This window comes from Podarcis muralis, chromosome 8 (genome assembly GCF_964188315.1).
Source record: "Podarcis muralis chromosome 8, rPodMur119.hap1.1, whole genome shotgun sequence".
Taxonomy (NCBI): domain Eukaryota; kingdom Metazoa; phylum Chordata; class Lepidosauria; order Squamata; family Lacertidae; genus Podarcis; species Podarcis muralis.
In genome coordinates, this window is record NC_135662.1 from 22,231,341 (window position 1) to 22,255,245 (window position 23,905).

At 40.1% G+C, this 23,905-nt stretch overlaps 1 protein-coding gene across 35 annotated transcripts in view; it reads right to left on the minus strand.

Moving 5' to 3' along the window:
• The window catches only part of RIMS2 (regulating synaptic membrane exocytosis 2), a 337,394-nt gene that overhangs the window by 206,121 nt on the left and 107,368 nt on the right, over positions 1–23,905 (minus strand). For 2 of the 35 annotated variants that reach the window (XM_077932801.1, XM_077932803.1), the window contains exon 1: positions 19,381–19,959. The exons of 28 other annotated variants lie outside the window; for them this stretch is intronic. In XM_077932801.1, the coding sequence (XP_077788927.1) occupies positions 19,381–19,502 (122 nt within the window). In that variant the 5' untranslated portion in view covers positions 19,503–19,959. Of the gene's footprint in view, positions 1–19,380; positions 19,960–23,905 lie in introns of those variants that run through there. 5 more of the 35 variants (XM_077932802.1, XM_077932796.1, XM_077932798.1 and 2 more) reach the window with 4 other exon arrangements.

The window sequence follows — 23,905 nt, forward strand, 5'->3', positions numbered from 1 at the left end:
GGAACTGATCCTATTTATTTCTTATTTCCATATGTGTGGTGGTAACCACCATATAGAAGGAACCATATTCAAAACACCACACTGATATTTAGTAATACGCCTATGGATACACCAGAGAAAAGCGGCCGTGTGATAGAAGTTTCTAAAAAGAGTGTGTGGACAAAATCAGAGTGTGAGCAGGCTTCTGTCTGTATGGCACTACCAACAAGAGAGACAGGAATAAGCTAAACAATCAAGTGCTGAAGGTGCTCCTAACAATAACTTAAGAGTTCTCTTCAATATTAGGCTCAGCCCTAGTTGCTTTTCTAGGCAGGACTAAAACTAGCGCCACTAGCAGCCCATGGTGTGGGGTGGAGACATCATCCTGATACAGGTGTTGCTGAAACTTACCTGGATGAGCTGGTGTGGCGCAGGGTGGTGGCAAGGTCAGGACTGCCCCACCCCAGTACAGATGAACTGCCATGATGCTGGTTTTAAGACGGCAGCTCCAATGCAGTACAAATGTCTGATGGCAGTGAAAGTTGCTGAGAGGCTCAGCAGAACTAACAGATATACACTCCCCTATACACTCTGCTGAGAGGGTCAGCAGAACTAATAGATATACACAGGCAAGCATAGGTCATCAACCAAGATGATCTAGACAGTCTCAGTCCCAAAACTAGGCTGGAATCTGGAAACAGGACAAAAATGTTTCACTAATACACAAATGGGACCTGTAGCAAAATGTTGCCAGTGCCATAGGAGTATTTTCTGTTCAGAGTCCAACCACTTCATTCCTTCTCTAGGTCTTGGCATGGCCCCATCCCAACAGTCAGCATTCCATGTCCACTGCTTGGTCCTCATTGGGCAGTGTGACGTAGGACCTGTCACTGACACACACTGTTGTGAATATCTGCAGGAAACTTCCCCAGCAGTCAAGGTCAGGATAGAGGGCACACCTTCTCTCACAATGTGCAGAGATGAAACAGAAACGCTGAGACAGAGGTGAGGGCTTGAAGTGGGGAGAAAAGAAGAGGACAGTTGAAGATATGGCTGCAGGAAAAGCCCTGCTGTGTTTTGTCCACATACAGGCAAGGATGCAGCAGACAACCCAATGCTGACAGGCTAAGTAGAAGATTGGCAACCTCATTCTCTAGGAAGCCAAAGGGAAGGATACAAAGATGATGAAAGAAGAAATACCACAACCTGTGTTAATTCTGTACAGAAGCCAGACTAGGAGAAGGGGGGCTGGAATCTAAGCACAGTTGGGTAGAGCTGCCCATATGAACTCTGAGAACAAAGAGCTCTCCAGGTCTACTCTGCATAAAGAGTGGCCCAGCATTCTGAAGAACCTCAATGTGGATAGAGAGGAGACCACACCACTGTGAAGTGTAACAGGCAGGTGGGGGGGGGTTCCCCCTTTAAGGAGTTTTCCCTTAAAATAAATATGCTTCTGTAAATCTTAAGATTCGCTTGATCATTCTGATATCTTTCTCTTGCATGGTGCCATTGTAGCTACATAAGAAACACTACTCAATAAACTGAGATCACTACTAGCATATGATAATACCCAATTATAGATGTGCTGCCACCAGATGCTTCAGCATCTCAACCAAAAATATTATTCAGAATGAATAAAGAATGTGTTTTTTTTAAAAAGAAAGAAAGAATGGAGGAATTTGGCAAGAGCTCCTTTAACATATATGGCCCCTCTCCCTGTCCCATAAGAAAATCCATATAACATCCATCATTTTAGACATTCCTCCTCCAGAATCTTTAATCAGCCAAGATGGCAAAAGTACAGAGCATTGGCTTCTGACTGCCAAGGACCTTCTCCACTTCCTCAGGCTGAACAAATTCATGACATAACAGGCACTTCCTGGTCATCCACAGACTGAAATGCTTCATGATTACTTTAGCCATTGTCCCTGTTTTTCAACATTGTACCAAGCTTCATAAGGGACACGGGTGGCGCTGTGAGTTAAACCACAGAGCCTAGGACTTGCCGATCAGAAGGTCAGTGGTTCGAATCCCCGCGACGGGGTGAGCTCCCGTTGCTCAGTCCCTGCTCCTGCTAACCTAGCAGTTCGAAAGCACATCAAGTGCAAGTAGATAAATAGGTAACGCTCCAGCGGGAAGGTAAACGGCATTTCCGGGCGCTGCTCTGGTTCGCCAGAAGCGGCTTAGTCATGCTGGCCACATGACCCGAAGCTGTACGCCGGCTCCCTTGGCCAATAAAGCGAGATGAGCGCCGCAACCCCAGAGTCGGTCACGACTGGACCTAATGGTCAGGGGTCCCTTTACCTTTACCTTACCAAGCTTCATAGAAAACCATGAAGTCAACAGGCAGGAGATCACCTTTAGAAGCAACTGTATTAGCTAACTGACTCATTTCCACATTACTGTATAGAAGTCAACCAGGATTTTGGCAGAATTGCCAGTCCCTGTGATAGAAAACTCACCCATCCCAAAGGCTCTCAGTAATCCATCCAGATCGCCAAGATCCAATCATATGAATAGGCCCCCAACCCACTGGGAGTCCTAGAGAATATGAATCCTATCAGGTCTATGTTTCTTTGATGAAAGAATTACATTAAATTCCTTCACTCACGGATTACCACCATCCAGGCCAAAAGAGATAGAAAGTCAGAAATACACCTTGCAGCATGGATGGGATGGAAATCAGTTTTTCCAGATGCTTCTAGACTGCTGGCCATCCTGGCTGGGGCTGATAGAAGTCAGGCATCCAACAACTTTATACTCTAAATGGCCTTGTGATCTTTGGATGAAGGGTAGTATATAAATTTAATTAACAACAACAACAAATTGAAACAGACCCATTGCAAACATGTTGACTGTGAAATCTTGAGCAATTTTAATCAAAGGGGCCTTGATTATTGTTCTTTATTTTATTAATTTATATATCACATATGCCAAAATGGTCACTACAATCACCCAAAACAACCAACACTGGGAAATCCATTGCTATACCATGTGAGAGGACTTGTGCATTCATGCTGTTTGTGTACTTTTGGGGGACATGGGCCAGACATTGTTAAATGCATAAATGAAACTGGACTACATGATCCCTTGACCTAAATTCAATGTAACAGGGTGTGGGCATGGATGTGTAAAAAAGTCCTGCTAGGCTTAATCCTAAATTCAATTTCATTGCCAGCAAATGATCAAATTTTATGATGGCTAACAAACACCCTACCCACTTTGAAATGTGATCTTATACTGCCTCTGTTCTGACTTCATATTGAAATTATCTAGTTACTTCTATTGAGTGGAATTTCTTGAATCCCAATTCTGTGCAACCTCCTCAAAAGTTAGTCCCATTCAGTTCAATACATTTAATCCAAAATAAGTGTGCACAAAATTGAAGTTCTAATTAATTATCCCTTCAACCGTCAAATTAAGCAAGTGATGCTTAGATTAAAATTTACAGAATGTAAAATTTTTGCTTACGGAACATTTTGGGGGATATGAATGAAATGAAAACAAAAGCTGAATTATGCATTTTGACTTTCTTGTATTTTAATTATGACAGCAGTAGTATAAGGATGATGCTGGTGACTTTCTTTCTCCTTTGAATTTTCAGAACCCAGGAGATCAGGGTTAGATGAGGCTTGACGACAAAATGAAAACTAATTATAAAAGATATGGACATTCAAAGTGGGCCTGCTGATCAAATATTTGTTAACTAGTTGAAAAAGAATACCTAAGTATTCACTTCTTGGCTTCACATAAAAGAGCCTCTGGCAGTCTTGCTAAACAAGGAAGTCATGTCAGCTTTGAGATTGGTAGTAGGAGGTCTGTGAGACTGAATGGAAAAGAAGATGGAGGAGGTGATGAAACATGCTTCTTTATCATATAAATACTACAGCCAATTTGAAGTTTCTTAAATATTTTTCAAAATATTTCGAAACATAAAACACTTTAAACTAATAGATTCAAGGTTACAATCCACAAAACGAACATTGAGATGTGCTGCTAGTTCTTTAGTATCTAACACTAGATGAAAGGCATGACACTGCATCTATGAACAGCACCAGTATAGTGGCATCATTGATCTCCCGCTAAAGCAAAGGATAAGAAGATATGAATTTTGAGCATGTGCTGCTGCTAAGCAACTCAGTTGAGAAGTAAAATCCACATCTTCTCCCTCTGAGTCTTTTCTCACTAGGTCTCCATGGAGCCTTAAAAGCAGCCATTAGATTGTGCAGGGTGGAGGCAGGATCTAGAGATGAACAGGCACTGGAATCTACAGAAGAGCCAGTTGCTGATTGCAAGTCTTTATATTAAGGCCGTTTCCTACTTCTGTCAATTGACGCCGGAGTCCCGCTGTCAGGTGTCAGAACACACAAATAACCAGAAATAACTCAAACACTAACTTGGAGGGAAAGCAGCTGGCTGAGTGAGTAGAGCAGTATGAGATCTGGGCACTGTCACTGAACCAGTGGCGTAGCGCGGGTTGTCAGCACCCGGGGCAAGGCAAGTAATTTGCGCTCCCTAACCCGTGGATTTGTGCCCCCTAACCCGTGGATTTGCGCCCCCTAACCTGTGGATTTGCCCTGACCCCAGATGTTGCGCCCGGTGCGGCCGGCCCCCCCTGCACCCCCCATGCTACGCCACTGCACTGAACTAAAGTCCAGCAACTGGGGACAAGACTCTGGCCCTGGGCCTCAGACAAGCTCTGCATGGGCCTGCTTGTTGCAATCCTGCCTTTTGACCTTTGTGTGGTAATAACCCAGATGTCAGTTCCCTACTCCATACCACTGTCTCACCTGCTTCCTCCAGGCTCCCATACGCTCATCTTTGCCAGGGCAGGAGCACCCTGGGAGAGGACAAGTGAGCAAGTTCCTACCTTCCTCTGCAAAGGTGCAGAGAGCAAAAATACCATCCCTGCAATTAAGCTGGGCTACCAAGTTCCTTTGGAGAGTGCCTATGGAAGGCAATCCTGTCCTCCTTTCTGGCTTCAAGCTGAGGTTTTTTCTGCCAATGTGATCCTCCAGTGTTCCAACTACCTTGGCAGTGCAATGTAACTGAGAAATAATCTCTCACCCCTTGTCCAAGATCCAAGATTGGAACAGAAGATGAGGTTATCCTCATGGCCAAGAACAAGATCCCATTAAGTGTGTGGGGTCCGATAAATCAGGTGTTTGGCTGACTACTAAGGTCAGTTAATATTTGTAGTAAATTACAAATTACAAGAGGCATAATCTTGTGTTGCTTTTCATTAAAGTAGATTGTTTCAAATATGTTATTTTAAAAACTCAAATAAAGTTATCTTTATTATTAATATATACAGGTTGTGGACATATTCTTACATAAGTATGCCTACAGAGAACAATGATTAAATTACTAAATGCAGAATTAACTATTGTGCTGATAACTTTTATATTAATAACTCATGTTTACTTACTTGGACTGAATATATGTACAATGACCGCTCCCCACATCAAATGGGTTGCACGCAGTGTGGTTGCACGCAGCCCCCCGGATCCCAGTGCGGCTCCTGGTAGTACAGGCTGGCTTTGCGCTCCCCAGGCTGGATACCTGGAGGTCTCCGCCTACCTCAGCCAATCGCCCAATCCTGCCTGGGGAGGCACTGCCAGGGGATCGGCCAGGTAGGGGGAGGAACCGCCCTGCCCACACAACAGAAGGTGAATCTTACCTGTGAAGCGTCAGTTGGCTCCAGAGCTTACTTACTTACTTGGACAGAATATATGTACAAAAAGAATGCATTCTCTGTTTACCCTGAAACTTGACATTTGAGATAAATATTTTTAAGACCTACCTATTTTTGTGATTGTAGTTTGTTTTACAGTCATTTAATGCTGTATTTTAAATCGTTGTAACCCACCCTGGGGCCTTAGGGTAAAGCAAGGATAATATAAGGACAACAACAACATTCAAATATTTTGGATAGAGTTTGAAAGGATGCAAGAAAAGCTCACTTAAAATATCTATCCATAATAAGAGTTCAACATTAAGATATAGAAAGAGAAAATGGACATGCAATTGGAAAAAGGATCCTGCATGTGTTTTCTTTTTTCCTCTGCTGTTACATATGCCAAAGTGGTTAAAGGAAAATGTTTTCACTTTAGAATATAGCTTTTGCTAGCTGCTTTTAATGCTTTAAGCTTGGCCTCTGTGTTAAAGACCAGCCCTACTGATGACTCAACCAGCTCAAATGCACAGGCATATGTCAAATGCCATTTTGTAACAGTGAAAGACAGTTATTTCTATAGATTCATGTCTCCTGCTCTGGGAGAAATACGAGTATCCTCAAAATTAATCATAAAACATCAATACTGACTTAGCTTACAATGTCAGAAGAGTTGTTCAATTCGGATATCATATTTTCTCATCCCAGTCCCGTTCCCCTGTCTTGTGAGGATTGCGCCCCTCCCCTCCCCATGTTCATGTTCTATAACCAGTTTACTATTGCAGTTTAATCAGAGCTGACTTTGTCAGAATAGAGTTGGAGGGATCCATCTTGAGGAAGTGGATAACAGTAACCTCTAATTAGTTTTCTGTTGCTGGGGTTAATGGCATTTCAGGGGGCAAGTTTGGATGAGGAAAACAGTGCAGAGGATAGAATTTAACTCCTCCCACAAAACACAGCTGCTCCAGTAAAATTCAGGGCTCCACATGGCAGCTTTAAAACTAAAATAAAAAGGTCATGAGATCTAATCAAAGATCTCACATGTCACATGTAGTTTGGTCCTACTGCTGATGTTTAAACACAGCAACTGGAAAAGCAAGCATATTATTGTGAGGCAGGGAATTTCATTAGAAGGGGCCATTTTGATTTTATTTTGATTATGTATTTTATTGATTTTATATTGTGATTTTATCCTGTAAACTGCCCTGAGACCTGTGGGTATAGGGCAGTAAGTAAGTAAGTAAGTAAGTAAGTAAGTAAGTAAATGGTAAAGGAGACAGGCAACAGATGATGAATTTTGAGGTTTAAGAAGGAAAGTGCCAATAGACCAAAGACAAAGGAGTATTAAAAAGGGGCAATGGGTGCATAGAAAAAAGGAGCAAGGCTGTGAAATAGCCATTTATATGGCTGGTTCATCAGTATCAGGTGTAACAGGGCTGCACTTCAAGGTACATCAGTTAATGGGGAAGATCATATTTTGTTCTGGAGTTTGGGGGCAGAGAATCACTTCTGGTTACCAGTAAATTTACATTTATGCTAAGGTTCTACATGGGCCAATCAGAATGTATGGTTGCATTTTTATGTATGGTTGGCTTGGGATAATCTTCAAACATATTTCTAAAGAATTGTTGCTTCACAGAAGATGGATTAGGAGATATCGCTGGGAAAATAATGAAAGAACAGCTTTTCACATAAATCCCAAATTTCTGGGAAGATAAAGTTGGACAAAAGGTTATGCTATGTTTGATACAATCCAATACATAATGCTTTTGAAAATAATGTTATTGGTGATGAGATCTGTCTACCCTATGCAACAAAATTTGATAAATCATTTACATAAAGTTGCAACTATCCAAATTTATACTTGAACAGTCTCAGTGACCTGGACCACCTGGACCATGAAGAGAGAGAATCTCCTGGGTGATTTGCAAACTTTCATATATATTCATACAACTTCCACTTAAAATATGGAATTGTAAGAAGTGAAATATTTTGTACCCATCTAATGCTAAACTTCTGCATTAGTGGGAGAAATCAGCTATGTGGTTATTTCCCCTGCCAAACAATTCTCTTTGGAGTAGCTACACACTGAAATATATGGCATTCTCATTCCCATTGATTGAACAGCACTTTGCTGTGTGACCACACTATTAACTCATATTTTAAGGGTAGCTTTTCCATTGCAAAATGTCATCTTTAGTTTCAGATGGCATTTGTATTAAATCTACATAACAGTTTTTGAAATCAGCAATGCTTCAATAGCTTATAAATAACTAATAACACACTTAAAGCACAATGAAACCTGAATAATGCCTTTCTTGATCAGTAATTATAAAAAGCACTTTGTTCCCCAGCAGAGCTGAACTGAATACCATATATGAATTTTAATTTTGCACATTGTTGCTGTTGATTGAAAATTCTATTCAACCATCCAAGCATTCAAAATATGTGTTAAGTAAAGATCATCATGCAATTTGCTTGAGCTTTTCGCCCTTCACAGTGAAGATTGTCAGGTGAATATTTTTTCTCTATGAAAATAAGCTAATACTAAAAGAGAGAAATCAAATGAACATTGTCATACCTCTATAAACCATGTTTTTACATGCAAAAATGTTTCTTTTGCCATATAAATGTACACTTTATCAAGCACAGTAATGACTCTACAATATTATTTTAGTTATATAACTGATTCCCTATCCCAGCAGTATTGCAAACAATTTTTGACACCTATGCATCATCACATACATGGCTAGTGATCTCAGTTCTCCAAGAGTCTGTCCATACATAGCCAAATGGTACATCCAACCTAAGAGGGGAGCATCAGCAGGCTTGATTTGAAATAATTAAAAAAGGAGCTGCATCAGCTTGCTGAGGAACCCAGAGTAGCCTGCATGCCTCACCTGGCCACCCAGAGCAGGGTGGGAATTTGAATATGTGCAGCATTCACCTTCTGAAATTCTTCCCCCTAAATAGGCAAATGAGTCCTGTCCCATTTGAGTTCCAATTTGGACTTCCTGGATTAAACTATGGATTAATGGTTTTAGAAGTGGGAGAATATCCAGTTTTTCACACATTTCCAAATATTTCCATTCCTTCCTACTTCCTCCAAGTGAAGACAATAATTCCTCTTACTAATCCGGAGGGTTTGGGAAGGGTATTCACTGTGTGAGGAACCTTGCAATGGGTCTGCCCTAAAACCAGGAAGCAGCAGAAGTCAGGAGAACTTGTATTCAATGGAGAACAACTGATTAACAACTTGACATAGCAGGTAAGACTTACTGCACAGACAAGACTAAACTTCCAGCTAGTTCTCACGGAGGAACACCCAGAGAGAGGAGAGGAGTTTGTTGCAGACTAAGTATGTTTTTTATAGAGACAAGTCATATTCACTATAGATCATAGTTCAAAATGATTGCACTCTAACAAAACTACAGAGAATACACACACCAAGTTTATCAAGATCTGATACTTATTTTAATAGAACCATCTTCCTTCTGTATGTGCAGTCTTCCTCACTGATCCATATTTCACTAAGGATTAAAAAAGACCCTTTCTCTTCCAGGAAGCATATTGAATGGAGGCAGTGTTTGCTATATGTCTGATAACTGCAACACTTTTCCTCTGAAGTAAAATTAGGCACAGTTCACTTTTATACTTCCCCAAAAAAACTTTGAACGAAACTGAGAGTACATATTACTTGCCCTAAAACCTAGAGCAATTAGTCAGACACAACAGGCAGCCTAGTTCAAAGGCAGGCAAGAGTGCAGCTTCTCTGTGCTGGAAATTATTGCATGATCCAATCACACCCAGTGCAGGAATAGGACAGAATTACACATCAACAATGGAAGCTGATTGGAAGGAGCCAAGGGCAGAACAATGAATTATGCACAGATGTATTGGAAAGTCTCTTTTGCAGCTGAGCTCACATCAGCCTTACTTATTTAATTAACGTATTTCTTGTAGCACAATAGCTGTCCTCTAGCACACCTGCGTGTTCCAATACAGAGTTCTGTAATTAATACAGTATTATAAAGAAGTACTTCATCCATCCATAATCATACCCCACAACTTTATACAGGAAATACCTTGTGCAGCAGGACAAAGAATATCTAAAATTCCTCTGCTTTGCCACATACTTCAGGTTTGAAAACACAGCAGGAGGAGGAAGGAGTTGCATGGCAGGAAATATATGGTAGGTTCCCATGAAGTTTAAATAAAGAGGAGTGAGAACTAAGTGTTTGCTGTAGTGCTGATTACACCAACCCCACAATACAGCCAGTGAAACACAGGATACCATCTAAGGGAAATGAAATGAAAAATGTTTGTGCGACTGTAAAAGGAAAAATGCAAAAAAGGGGGAGGTGCAAAGAGACAGAGCTGAATACAGGGCTCTATTTACATCTTATCTTTTGCAGAAAAACTTGACACGTTTGCCAAGGTAATGCAAATGTAGTACTGTACTGGGTAGAGGCATTTGTATGGGGAAATTGGTGGACATGGGAGGCACTTAATCATTCTCCTCCCCCCGCCTTTTCCTTTCAGTAGGTTACCTGGAGGCCGGCTGAAGGAAAACAAGTTAAACATTACTGGGAAGGGCTTTAAAAATGGTTTGTTTATAAATATTTGTAAACCAACCTAGGATCTCATTTGATGAAGGGTAGCTTAAAAATAACATTAGTATTCAAATAAATTTGTGGGAGACAATCAATGGCTAAGCAACCCACATCTATCAGTTGACATTTCTCTGGAAATGATCTGCATTAGCACTGCAAGGCAGACATGGGGTTAGGAACAATAGAAGGCAATGTGTGGTTCCATCCCAATTTCAGCCTTGCCAGAGAAGCAGCAACAAGGTTTAACACCTCCCCAATTCTCAACGCCTGATTCACAAGCACCATATTACAGTGGTACCTCAGGTTACATACGCTTCAGGTTACAGACTCCGCTAACCCAGAAATAGTACCTCGGGTTAAGAACTTTGCTTCAGGATGAGAACAGAAATCGTGCTCCTGCGGCGCGGCAGCAGCAGGAGGCCCCATTAGCTAAAGTGGTGCTTCAGGTTAAGAACAGTTTCAGGTTAAGAACGGACCTCCAGAACAAATTAAGTGTTAAGTTGTGGGTGAACATATCAGACGACACAACGATTCTTCAAATAGCTCTTGTTTATTCACAGGCCAGAACTGAACTGAACTGAAGGGTTCAATCAGCCTGCTTATATAGAGCTCCAGTACAACGTTACTGTAACAACTTTCTAAAACTATCCAATCACTGAACGTCACTTTCGACCCCTCATTTGCATAACTATCTACAGTATCCCCCTGCTGGCCCAGGATGAGAACTTCAGTACATAACATTAAGTACTTAACCCGAGGTACCACTGTATTTATCTACTATGTGCAAAACAGATTCCTTTGCTTTGTAACTGCCTTCAGAAGTGACTATGGCCAGATCTTTAATATCTTCCCAAAACAAGTGCAGAAACCTTGATATCTGGTCTGTATCTAGATAATTTCTGCTTGTTTATGATATGCCAATGCCATTAGCTCTTAATTAGATGAATTCAACTTCTTGAAACTGGGCAGTTCCATGCTAGACACTAATTAAGTCTGTATCACTACCAGAAATTCTGAGACCCATCATATTCCTGCCTACAACTTAGCTCTATTTCTGCCTCAGTTTCACTACTTGGCTCTCACCCAGCACAGCTATTGACTCTGTCTCTGGATTATCTCTGACTTCCTGATTCTGACCCTGCTTGACTCTTGTCCTGGCTTGTGACTGCTGCTACATATTTCAGTAACCCCTGACTCATTGGCTCTGAGCCCTACTCCTGTGCCAGGTGGTAGCTGGAGTTCAATTACCACTGCTCCTAAAGGAGGCTTTCTATGGCCCTGACAGCTTGTCTCACTGTGTTCCATCAAGCAAGGTTTTGAAAGAATAAAAGAAAAGTCAGTCAGTAGAGCCAGCAAAGAATACACACCAACATAGCTCAATGCTGATTTAAAACCAAAAGAGCAGAGATACAAAAGAGATCTGTGTGGAAGAAAAATTTCCATTTGTTTAAGCTAGCCTGGATTCTTAAGGCCCACAACTACCGTTTGCAGTAAACTGTCTTTTCATTACAAAAATGTTTTAAGAATGCACTTCCTTTTCCATTATATCATTTGCCATGATGCAGCAAAGTGAAACAGCAGCAGAAGCTCCATCCCTTCAGAGTGCTGTTACGGCCTTAGTATTATGTTGCATTTGTCTGTTGTGATAAAATTTGAGTCTATTGGCAATACAATTTATAAATGAAAATAAGATATGGAGGAAATAAAATATCTAAAAAATTCACAGGTGTGGGGACATAAAGATCAACAGTTAGGTGTTTTTTTACAACTATCAAAACCAACTCCTCTTCCCCCGACACATTTGCTTCAATGTAACAATGTAATAGTTTTATAGAGAATCATACTTTTGAGTTAGGGCATTTAAATAAAATCCCTAGTCCAGGTACTCTCTCTAATGGGTATAGGAGCTCTGATAGTTCCAACAACAACTTCTTCTTCTTCTTCTTCTTCTACTACTACTACTACTACTACCATAAAACTGTGCCTCCAACTCAGAGACAATCCAGGAGAGACCCAGCAGAAGTAATGGGATCATGCTTCCCCTGTCTCTTCCACAGCTAAAGTCATTCATCAGGACAACCAAGGCTGATTCCATGCCCAAATCAGACCTGAACCCAGATTGGAATGGGTTCAGCTAATCAGTTCCCTCCAAAAGTGTCTGCAGATGAACCATCACTACCCTCTCAATTACCTTACCTAAATAAGGGGTTATTGGCAGACACACCACAACCTTCTCCTTCAAGCTGCTGGGGAACACCCTAGCATGCAAGGTCATCTCCCCATTTGCATAAGCAAGCCAAGATGAGCAATGGTCAAGAAGGTTTAGCCACAAGCACTTTGCCCATGTTCTCAGTAACTGGAACTGATCCCACAGAACTGAATACATCGTTCTAGATGACTCACCAGATACTAACTGTGGCATCAAGATCAGCATAAAGATGAGTAAATTTGTTCCCTAAGTGCCTAGCAAACTTATCTGAGCAGGTCTTTGCTTCTTCCAATGCCCTATTAAGTAGGGCAGGCAGTAACAACTTTCTGACCTCAAGAAAGAGCTCTGCTGGGCAGCTACTTGACAATGCTCCACCTGTTTCACAATGGATTATGCATCACTTCTGCTCTAGCTATAGCCCTAGACTGCTTTATCTCTCCTAGCTCTGAGGAATACCAAAGACTACAATAAGCTCCAGTGTCACAGCATGCAACCTAGTATGACCATGTGAATAGCTCTCCTCAGCTCAGTGTTCAAAAATTAGGTAAGGTCCTCAACAGAATCAGCAATTTTGGCTACTAGAAAATCCCCCAGAGCATTCAGGAATCTATTAGATTCCATAAGTCTCCAGGGGCAGACCACTGTGGTGGAGAGGGGACTAAGGCCATAAGCCCAAACCTTACCAGATAGTGGTCTGACTATGACCACCTTCCAATACCCATGTGCCCTGAAGTGAAGACCAAATAGAAGATGTGCCCCTCCCTTTGTGGGACAGTCCCATAGTTGTGCTGGTGGCCATGAAGATGTGAACTAGTCCAGGCAAGGTAGCCTCAGTATGAAAACTAAAGTCACCCTGAACAGTCATCTGGGGATTCTCCAACACCACACTTGATTCCAGCTTGGCCAGAGAGGCTGTGGTGCAGCAAGGTAGGCAATACACCAATCTGTTTCATTGTCCTAACAACAGGTACAGGCTCTCAAGGCTCACTAGAAGTGAAAGAGTTTTCTGCTAAACAGAATAGATGTTCTATAGACCACAGTGACTCCACTCTCCCACTGTGGATGGTGCTGCACCAAGAACCCCAGCAGGCAGAGCTGAGTCAAATCCACTCTACGCAGCTTGCCAACCTCAGTCTCGGTTGTATAAGCCAGGTCAGCTCCTTCATCAATAATTAAATAATGGATGAGGGTAGTCTAATTACCTGGCATTGAATAACAGCTAGGGGCCTCAATAGCCAAGTCACTGGTTACATGCAAGGTAGGATCAGTAGAAAGGATGACCTGAAGCCATTGTTCCTCTGTTTCTCGGATCACCATGCCATATCATACTCTCTTGGAAATAACTTGTTGCAGGATGCCCATAACCACCACCCTCTCATATCACACTGCCTGTTCTGCATCAGACATCATAGGCTTCACCACAGAGTACAATATTTGACACAAGAACCACAATGTCAGCACACCAATGGCAACATACACAATTAACTAGCTAGCTAGTTATCCAGAATAACCAAATGATCCAATATTGTAACCAAGAACTCATCATCTAAACTCTTGTCAAATTTGTTTCCTTCAGTATCCCCCACTCACACTTTACACACTCTTTCACTCCTGTCTCTCACTCAGCAGCAGCTCATCCTCTCCAGAATATTAGAGGGTGGTGCCCATACTCTCATTGCTCCCCAAGTATCACTGCTTTCAGAACCAACCCGCATGGTGTTACCTCTACAAGGGTGACATAGCAGTAGCAGCCTACTGCTCCTTTGTGGTGGCGCCTTTTATAAGGCTATGGGCAAATCAGTCTGAAAAAGGCCATCTGTTTCCAGTCTTCTCCACCTCCTCTGAGGTTTTACAACAAATCAAGGCAAGTGGGTTGTGGGCAATAGGAAGGGCCAGGTGAAAGCTGTAAAACACCCCAAGTCTCTCCCCCCATTTCTCACCACTTAGTGAAGAGTTCCAGTAGTGCCCTTCTAGGACATGGTATAGCACTATTAGCACCATGTATTTCGAGAAGAAGTATAAAAAGATTATTATGGCGAAATAATATGAAAACAGTGCACTGAAAATGAGGCCATGTTAAGAGTGTTCCAGTTTTATGCAATAGTTTTGAAGATACAGTGGTACCTCAGGTCAAGTACTTAATTCGTTCTGGAGGTCCGATCTTAACCTGAAGCACCACTTTAGCTAATGGGACCTCCTGCTGCCGCTGCGCCACCGGAGCACGATTTCTGTTCTCATCCTGAAGCAAAGTTCTTAACCCGAGGTACTATTTCTGGGTTAGCAGAGTCTGTAACCTGAAGCGTATGTAACCCGAGGTACCACTGTACAACTTAAAGAAAAGAATCAAAGAGTCAGTGCAATACTGCAGGTCTCTTATCAAATGAAAATAGTGGCAATACACTTTCAGGAATCAGAGTGACACAAGAGATAAAGTGAGTAAAATACAATGATTTCAGCCACAACATTTTTAGAAGGATCAGACACTTTACTTAATTTCTTTTTCACAGTTTAGATACAGTTCGTTGTTGGATTTGTGGAAAGTGGACTATTCTTATACAGTAGTTTACATAACCACTACTGTTGGTTCATGGTGCATTTACATTGTAAACATATAAGATGTGTGTAAGGAGCAGTTCATTTTGGATTTTTTGTTTGTATATAGAAAAAAATACCGTATTTTCTACAGAAACAGAAAATTGCTACAGAAATATAGCACAATGACAATACTGTACTGGATATCACATTGTAACATTGTTATGAGTCAAAAAAGCAGTGAAGTTTAGAGTACAATGTTTTGTCATTCTTGTTGGCGTCTTTCTGTCTAGAGAGACTTGGGAGTGCGCCTCTGGGGGTGAAGTCAAACTGCTGTGTTAGTGGCACCAAAGTGACCCGCCGTGGCGCAAGCCTGGGCAGTGTGTATGGCGATCTTGAGCTGCCCAGATGACAATCCCCCCTCTTAGCCTCGCTGATGTAGTCCAAAGGAAAGCAAAACAATATGTTTGGCACTAGCTTGGCTGCAAGAGTTGCCAGAAGGAGGTGTACAAGGCGCCATCCAACCGTCTTAGGGACCCACTCCGGATTAGCCTTTTCTTCTCCCAAATTAAATAATATTATTATTAACATAATAATCCTGCAAGGGTAATCCAGTATTATTTTCTCCCCAAGGCTGAGTCAAATCACTAAATAACTGAAAAAGAAGCATGAAAATTCATAGTACAAGGCCAACCCTGTTGTATTTTTTAAGAAACATGTCTTTCTTTTCAATAGAAGGACTTTGAAAATAAGAAAACATCAAAACAAAGCTCTCTGCTGCTTCTCTGTCATGCACAGTGCCTAAGAATAATCATTTGACTTTTCTCTGGAACCATTAGTTGTCTTATGCCCCTCTGTGGCCAAACAGGCACCTTCGCACTGTTAGCAGCAGGAATTTAAAAAAAGAGATGAGAAAGCAAGCTGTTCTGAGCATTAAAGGCACTATGTTTTCATCCTCAAAGGACAACAAATGAGGTCAAATGCAAAATGCATAATTAGAGTTAGGTTCTGTACAGTTTGTAGCAATTTTCATCACCAAAGATACCCATTCTTACGCAATGATATGTTCATCTGAATATGCCCAAAGCACTTCTGAACTCCATTGCAGTGCAAAGAATACTGCTGCAAATAGAGCTTCTGACAACCCAACGTTAGTTGGGTTTTCATTCTTTGATGAAAGACTAGCATTCAGAAAGGCCAGTAAATATAACAAAAAATGAAGGGTTTTCTGAAAACCACTTTAATTAAAATTAAAGATTAAATAAACCAAAGCCCACAGGACATTAGTGTCTTACCAGAGAATCTCCCTATAAAACTATATTGAGGCAAATGCAGGCACTGAATTAGGACCTTGTTACAATTCATTTTTAGAAGAGAGTAAGATAATTATTCTATTATTTCCCCTTTACCACCTTGCATTTCCATTGCAACATGGGAGACGCAAAAACAAGTTCATTCTATGCACCAGCTAAAGCAAAGACATCATTCTTCCAACAAGGGGGTTTTATAATAAAATACAATGACTAAAATAAAGAATACATCCAGACTAGTGCACATTATTAGCATGTGTGTGCAATTGCCGTGGGCCTGTGAGCAAAATTGTGCTGCTTCAGCAAGATGGAGTTAGGAATGTTAGGAAAGTGACACATGTTTGGGAGTGCACGGCATACCACAACAATCACATGCATGCAGGCCAGAATAGCAGTATATGCAGCAGCATTGCAGTGTAGTTAATAGAAGCAAAAGGATTAGCTATAAAAGAAAGCCCCCAGTTAAATATACAGCTAATAAAAGAAGAGCCACTCAGTAAGCTTCCTAACTGTGGAGGAGGAGGCACTTTGATAAATACTACTGCTAGCATGCAGCACGTGTGAGAAGGCAACACATATTCTGGATTCCACAAAAGACAAGCGTGTGTGTCTGGCACACTCCAGGAAAATAAAATTTAATGCTACATTACCAGTACAAAGCAAGAACATGCTGGCTGCACAAATTTTGTATTAACATTTTTTATTCGGTGCTTACCAGTCAGCAGCGCTCTCTCTCTCTCTCTCTCTCTCTCTCTCTCTCTCTCTCTCTCTCTCTGGTATAAAATGCTAGCTACAAATAAAATCAAAACTGCCAAGGAACCCTTCCTATTTAACCACTAAAAAAATTAAAACCTACTTTCTTCTACAATTTGAATATAAATGATTTGTTAAAAGCATTTGCATGTCCCCCTGTTAAATGTTCTTTTTTTATAAAAAAAAATGCAAGCTACTCATTAATTAGTTATGAACAAAGTAACAACTAACAGCACAATCCTAAGCATATTTACTTAAAGGTAAGTCCCACAGTGTCCAGTCGGGCTTACTACTAGGATCATGTGCATGGGATTGCAGTCTAAATATATTTAAAGGAGAAGGGCTGCACAATCAGAAATAAAAAATTGATTTATTGCAATAGTAAGCAGAAAAGAGTAACAAATAAGATACATGTAAGTTGTTCATAATTGTTACTTTAATTCAAAACAATTTACCAACAAATCGATATGTTCTTCAGTTTATTATTGATAATAAGACAACTGAAATAATTTATAGTTCCTTAAGTGACAGGATAAGAGTTACTTACATATGTAAGTCTTTAAAAGTTTTCAACTACTGTAGTAACACCATAAAAATGCAATCACCATAGCAGGCATGCATGGCTCAGCTTGTTCCTAATACTACATATATACCATTGTTGGGGGGGGGGGCATAAAAAAGAGCTTCTTCCCTAAAGCACAAACTGACATGGACAACTAGCTCAGGATTCTTTGAAGAAGTAAAATAAGCCTCAGACTAAAATATAAAACTAAGTTTAAGGCCACAGTTCTTCTCTTATTAATCATTCTCATGGAATGTGCTTACTGCTACATCTAAAGCTATTTTAAACACAGTACAAAGATTTACAGACACAAAAAGCATAGAGAGAAAAGGAATTTGTGTTTTTCCAAAAGCAAGCCTGCTGAGTGGGAACTGCAACAACACACATGAGCAGAACAGAATAGGTTCATGGGCGCCTGAGAACAGTCAGCTAGCCTGCAGGCCTTGTGATATGCACTTTAGGGGTATGCAGTGTTTTAGACTACTAATCTGTAGTTCAACCATTTTTATTTCAATTTGACAAGTTTTGAAGAAATGACAAAAAAAAAAAAAACTCTACAACTTGTGATCTTCTAAACTGTACTATCTTGCAACACCATTTATTAAAACCTGGCTGCATCATTGTGAAAGCTTGTCAGTTTAATTATTGGCAATAAAAAGTGATGCAAAACTTGTTTTGAAAAAGAACCAAAATGATGGTGGGTACACAGAAGAGGAAAGTGCTAAGGACAATAATCAATAATACCATAATAGCCTTGTAATTAACAGCAGTTTGTGCTGTTTAGGGGGGAAGTGGAACATTTCCCAAAATTCTTTCAAATAAAAAAGATGCTGTTCAGAGTATTACTTGCTCCCTATTCTAGAACACTTATGACAATGCATTGCTAATCTAAAACTATTGCTTGCTTTCTCCCTTGTTCACCTTCACACATCCTTTCAGCTAAATATTTTTTACTTGCCTCATTAAATACCTAAATGTTTTTTAAAGTTCTAAATGCCATTTATGCAGGGAATGCCTACTGATTAAATGTCACAAAACATACCAATTACTAGAAAATGCAGGATAGCATTAAATACATGTAAGAACCCGAAACAACCACCACTCACTTTAATCAACAAACCTTTCTTCCAATCACTTCACTAAAATAACAATGAGAACCCATAATGAAATAGTGTTCAAGACTGGTTGACCTGCTGCAAAACATAATCTAATCATTCATAATGGATATACTTAAGATAGTTATGGAAATGTGCTAAGCTCAGAAACAACCTCTTTCCCTCCCAAGGATATTCCTTCTGCATATTTTTGCAAAATGTATGCAGGACTGCTAATTTACACCCTATAGCAAATTATTTACGGTCAAGTGGTCACAACCTTGTGCATTGCCATTTTCAAACAGCAATGATTTTGCCTCACAAATATTCCATGAATATTTCATAAGTGCATGGGATCTATACTTGCTGCTACCTATCTGATCATGCTAGTTAAAGTGCTTCAGAATGTACCCACATTGCAGCTTGCACATTTTTATTGCAGTAATGCAGTCATTTAATTCCTGCATAACAAGTTTCATTTAAATATATTATGCAAAGCAACAGATAACTAATGAAAGACTAATTTCTGCTATACACATCTTAATATTTCAAGGTCTGATTATGTGCAATTACTAACTGAAAAGCAAGCACATGCACATACTGCTGTCATGAACGTTCCAGTGCTGAAGGGGGAAATGCTACAGTCTTACTTACCTAGCATTATCCAACGTTTGTGCAAAAATATCATTTTGTAAAATATCTGGAGGAGATGAGAAAACTCCATGAAAATGTGATAATACAGAATTGCAGACCTGGCGCAATGTCTCAAATTGCATTTTTCTCTCTTCCCTTCTATTCCTCCTTACCACCTGTGCAAAAACTCATCTGTTTTGCAGTCACCATCAAATGCAGACATGCCAATCAAGTTCCATATTTCTCCTGATTTCGATAAAAACTGTGACTAAATGAGCAAGGGTTGATAGTTAATTGTACAGTCATTATTCTTTTAATTCAGTCGTGGAAGATTTAGCACCCGTACTGCTTTCTCTTCACGGTAGCAAGAATTCCAAACAGCAGTGAGCTTTCTGGGCATTCCCAACTGAAGGGTGAAGCTGAGCTGCTTTCATGTACTCTACTCATATTTCTCTAAGCCTCTTAAAAACACGCAGTGAATAGATGCTGTCGTCAGGAGTTTCTGCACATCTGGCTGCCAGCAATAAAATCTCAGAAGTAATAAAAACGAGGACAAGGCATCTTCACACAGTTACTACTGCCTGAGAGGAGGAGGAGGAGGAAAGGGGGGGATTTCTGCAGCTTCTCCTCCTCCTTTCCTCTCCTGTAAAAATGACTAACACCAATGACAGCGTACATAGGTCTCCCCCTCCCAGCAGAACAAGGCAGAAAGACCCCTCTAAAAATAGCAACCATATTCTTCAAATGATAACATGTAGCAATGAGAATGTAACAATAGGTTCTTTGTCTTCACTTTTTGAAAAGCTGCATCATATCTTGCATAAGATAAAACGCAATTCTGTCCTTTGCCAGTTTAATTTATTCTCCGTAGACAGCTAAAAGTACAGCACACAGCCTACTCTTCATTATTGTTCTATTACTTACTGCACATACTGTGCTCCAAGCATTGAAGCAATGATTTATCACACAGATTTTCAAATTCTCCCAAAATAATTTGCCACTTAAATATACTGTGGGCTCCGAAAGCTCCAAAGGCAGAAACCTGCAGCACATTTTGGATGCTTGCTGCATTCTGTTCACTAATGTTAACAGCAATCAAACCAATCAAGTGCTCTGTACCAGTCTATCCGCTTAGCAAACTATAGGATTGTAGACCTATCACTCCAATACATGTACAGTGCAGCAAGGCAGTGACTTGCCTGCAAGACTATTCATCTAATGGAACACAGTTAAAGGTTTTGTAGTGTGCACAGCAGAGAAAATCTAAAATACAACCATCCATGAATACAAATTATCATTCCACTGCTATTCACTCTTCTTCTGGACCAAACTGAAGCTTATATATGCTATCACTATCATAGGAGAGTGTGCCAATTAATAAGATTTGCCTTATAATATTAAATACTGCATGCTGAAAATCAGATATTCTATCAGCCACTTGGAAACTCCCTATATAAAATAAAATAAAATACAGTGGGGGCTATTATGAAAGCCTGTGCACGGAAAGCAATTTTAGTCCCTAAGGAAAAAGGAATAAGCAGGTTTACAGCTAATTAAGGAAGTACACTGATAGGCTCAAAAGGGAACCCCTGCAGAGCCAAATGAATGACAGCCACAATGCTCAGTGTTTCAGAGTGAAAATGAAAGATGAGGGAAACACAAAAGAAACAGGGATACCCAGACCATGAAAAATAAGGTATGTACACTAAAACATGTTAAATAATACATAACGTCAACATTAATCAGTTAACTGAAAGAACTAAGTTATTGATTTGATTTTCTAGCAGCATGTTTTAGTGAGTCATGCTTCATATTTACCAGAGGAAGGTTTGTCAAATAAAAAGTGAGCAGGTCTGAGGTATAGTTTGATTTGGCCCTTGTAGAGGATCAACACCATGTTTTAGGTAAGCTTGCATTTTGTCATAATGATACTGAAGCGAGGCAATTTAAATGTTCAATACCATTGCCAATGTTATTAGCATTCCGTACACATGGCATGTAGTTCCATTTTGATAGTGTTCAAACATTCCTTATTAAAAAGTAACCACATATTTTCTTAAAATTCTCCAATAATAAGTTGATCAGATACCTATCTGCAGCAGGAGAGGAGTAGCAGCTGGGACAACTGCAGAGCATGTTAGACTTTGACCATCTTTCTGCTCTGTTTTGCTGCTGCTCTCCCTGAAAGGAGGAGATGTCAGACAATCTCTGGAGGACCCAGGCCCCCTGATTTAAAGCAGTTGGTCTTGATACCTGACTTCGGGGTGGGGTAGAGTGTTTAAGGGGGGAAATCACAAGTTTGAGATGAACTAGGGCTAGGGAGTGGGGTGTTGGTGCTGAGTTTTGATGTTTATCTGCTAGTGAGCAGTAATATTGCTTTGTTTATTTTTGGGTATTGCTAAAGTCCCCCCCCCCAAATAAGTTGTATAGGATATTAATGTAGTATAGGATCCCCTCTAAAGTAGTATAGGACCCCCTCTTTCTATGGTATAATGTATAATATATACGATTTTCAATATAAATTGCTTGGGGACCCTTGGGTGACAAGTGACAAACAAGTTAAATAAATAAATAAATAGAAAACTGAAGATCATTTCCATTTTTACATTTTTGTCTGCATATTATGACCACAGAGAAGTCATAGTGATCTAATGTCTACATGAAGTCGCTAGTAGAGATCATTGCGCATTGTAGTTTATTGTCTATTTTAATTTTTTAATGTTTTAACTTATCATTGTTAATTATTTTTATCAATAATTTTATTGCTTTACCTCTTTTTTTTTCAAACTGTTCTGGTGGTATGTTGTTGTTTTTTACAATCCCACAGTGAACAAATTTTATGAAATTTAAATAAATATAGATTGAGGTCCAATTTTTAATTGTTTTAAGTTCAATAGGACTTTAGTCATGACTAACTTTTCATATAGATTTCAATGGGAACCAAGTGCAACTAGTCTGGCTCCAATCCAAAGTTTCACACTGGGGACTCACGGAAATATTATTGTATTGATATTTCTTGTTAGATGTGAATAAATTTAAATATCAAATAGACAACAGATTTAATTATGATCAATTAACAAATATCTGCATACCGCAGGGATGGTTTAAGTGTGGCTCAAGAGACACAGTGTGACTCACGAATAATTCAATGCAATTCCAGGGCAATTTTAGAAAGCAAATCTAACGTAGTGTCCTCTTTTTGCCCTCCTTACTCTCCCATTCAAATATTGGTGAATAAGCTAAAACCAAAGAAGGAATGAAAGTAATATATGGAGGATGCAAAGCAGCTGGACTCTGGGGAAGAGAAGCAAGAATATTCTGGCTAGAAGAGAGAGAAAATGGAGCTATGGTACTGTTGGGCAAGAAGAACTGATAATTAGAAGAAGAAGAAGAAGAAGAAGAAGAAGAAGAAGAAGAAGAAGAAGAAGAGGAGGAGGAGGAGGAGGAGGAAGAGGAGGAGTTTGGATTTGATATCCCGCTTTATGACTACCAGAAGGAGTCTTAAAGCAGCTAACATTCTCCTTTCACTTCCTCCCCCACAACAAACACTCTGTGAGGTGAGGCTGAGAGACTTCAAAGAAGTGTGACTAGTCCAAGGTCACCCAGTAGCTGCATGTGGAGGAGCGGTGATGCGAACCCGGTTCACCAGATTACGAGTCTACTGCTCTTAACCACTACACCACAACGGAGTTATTGGGGTGGGATGGAAAAATAACATAAAAGTGAAATGCTTTTTGGACAAAGGAGCAACAGCAAGAAGACTCTCATTAGAATTTTTGTACAGGTCTATAAAATTTGGCCAGTCTTATCAATCAGTTGTTACCAGAAAGTAAAGACAATTCTTAAAAGCTACCTAAAAATGCATTCTTCCTTTTACATTTTCTGAGGTTACAATTGTCACTAACCTACAAAAATACAATAGAAACATGGCTGTGTTTACCCAGAGTTAATTAGAAATTGATTTGGTAAGATTAGTGTTCAACTTAACTATTCTACTTTCAAAAGCCACTTTATGATTTTAAAGCTTAACTGTTGTGTTTGAAATTATCCCAACCCTATTGCATGAGATTTTAGATTACACACATGTATTTAGTTGAATTGCAGGGCACACAGTCCTATTTACATGGAGGTTTTTCTAAGGAACAAAGTTGAGGAAAGAAGACTTTAAATAAGAAACCAGTAGGGGGTTTGTCTAGTGATTTGTTAAAAAATTCGGGTCTAAAATATATGTACAGTGGTACCTCGGGTTAAGTACTTAATTTGTTCCGGAGGTCCGTTCTTAACCTGAAACTGTTCTTAGCCTGAAGCACCACTTTAGCTAATGGGGCCTCCTGCTGCCGCCGTGCCGCTGGAGCACGATTTCTGTTCTCATCCTGAAGCAAAGTTCTTAACCAGAAGCACTATTTCTGGGTTAGCGGAGTCTGTAACCTGAAGCGTATGTAACCCGAGGTACCACTGTATTGTAAACTGATATACAAAATTATTGAGAAGTTATCCAAGTAGTGAAAACGGATGAAAGTTCATTTGGCCACTTCTGGGCATCAGT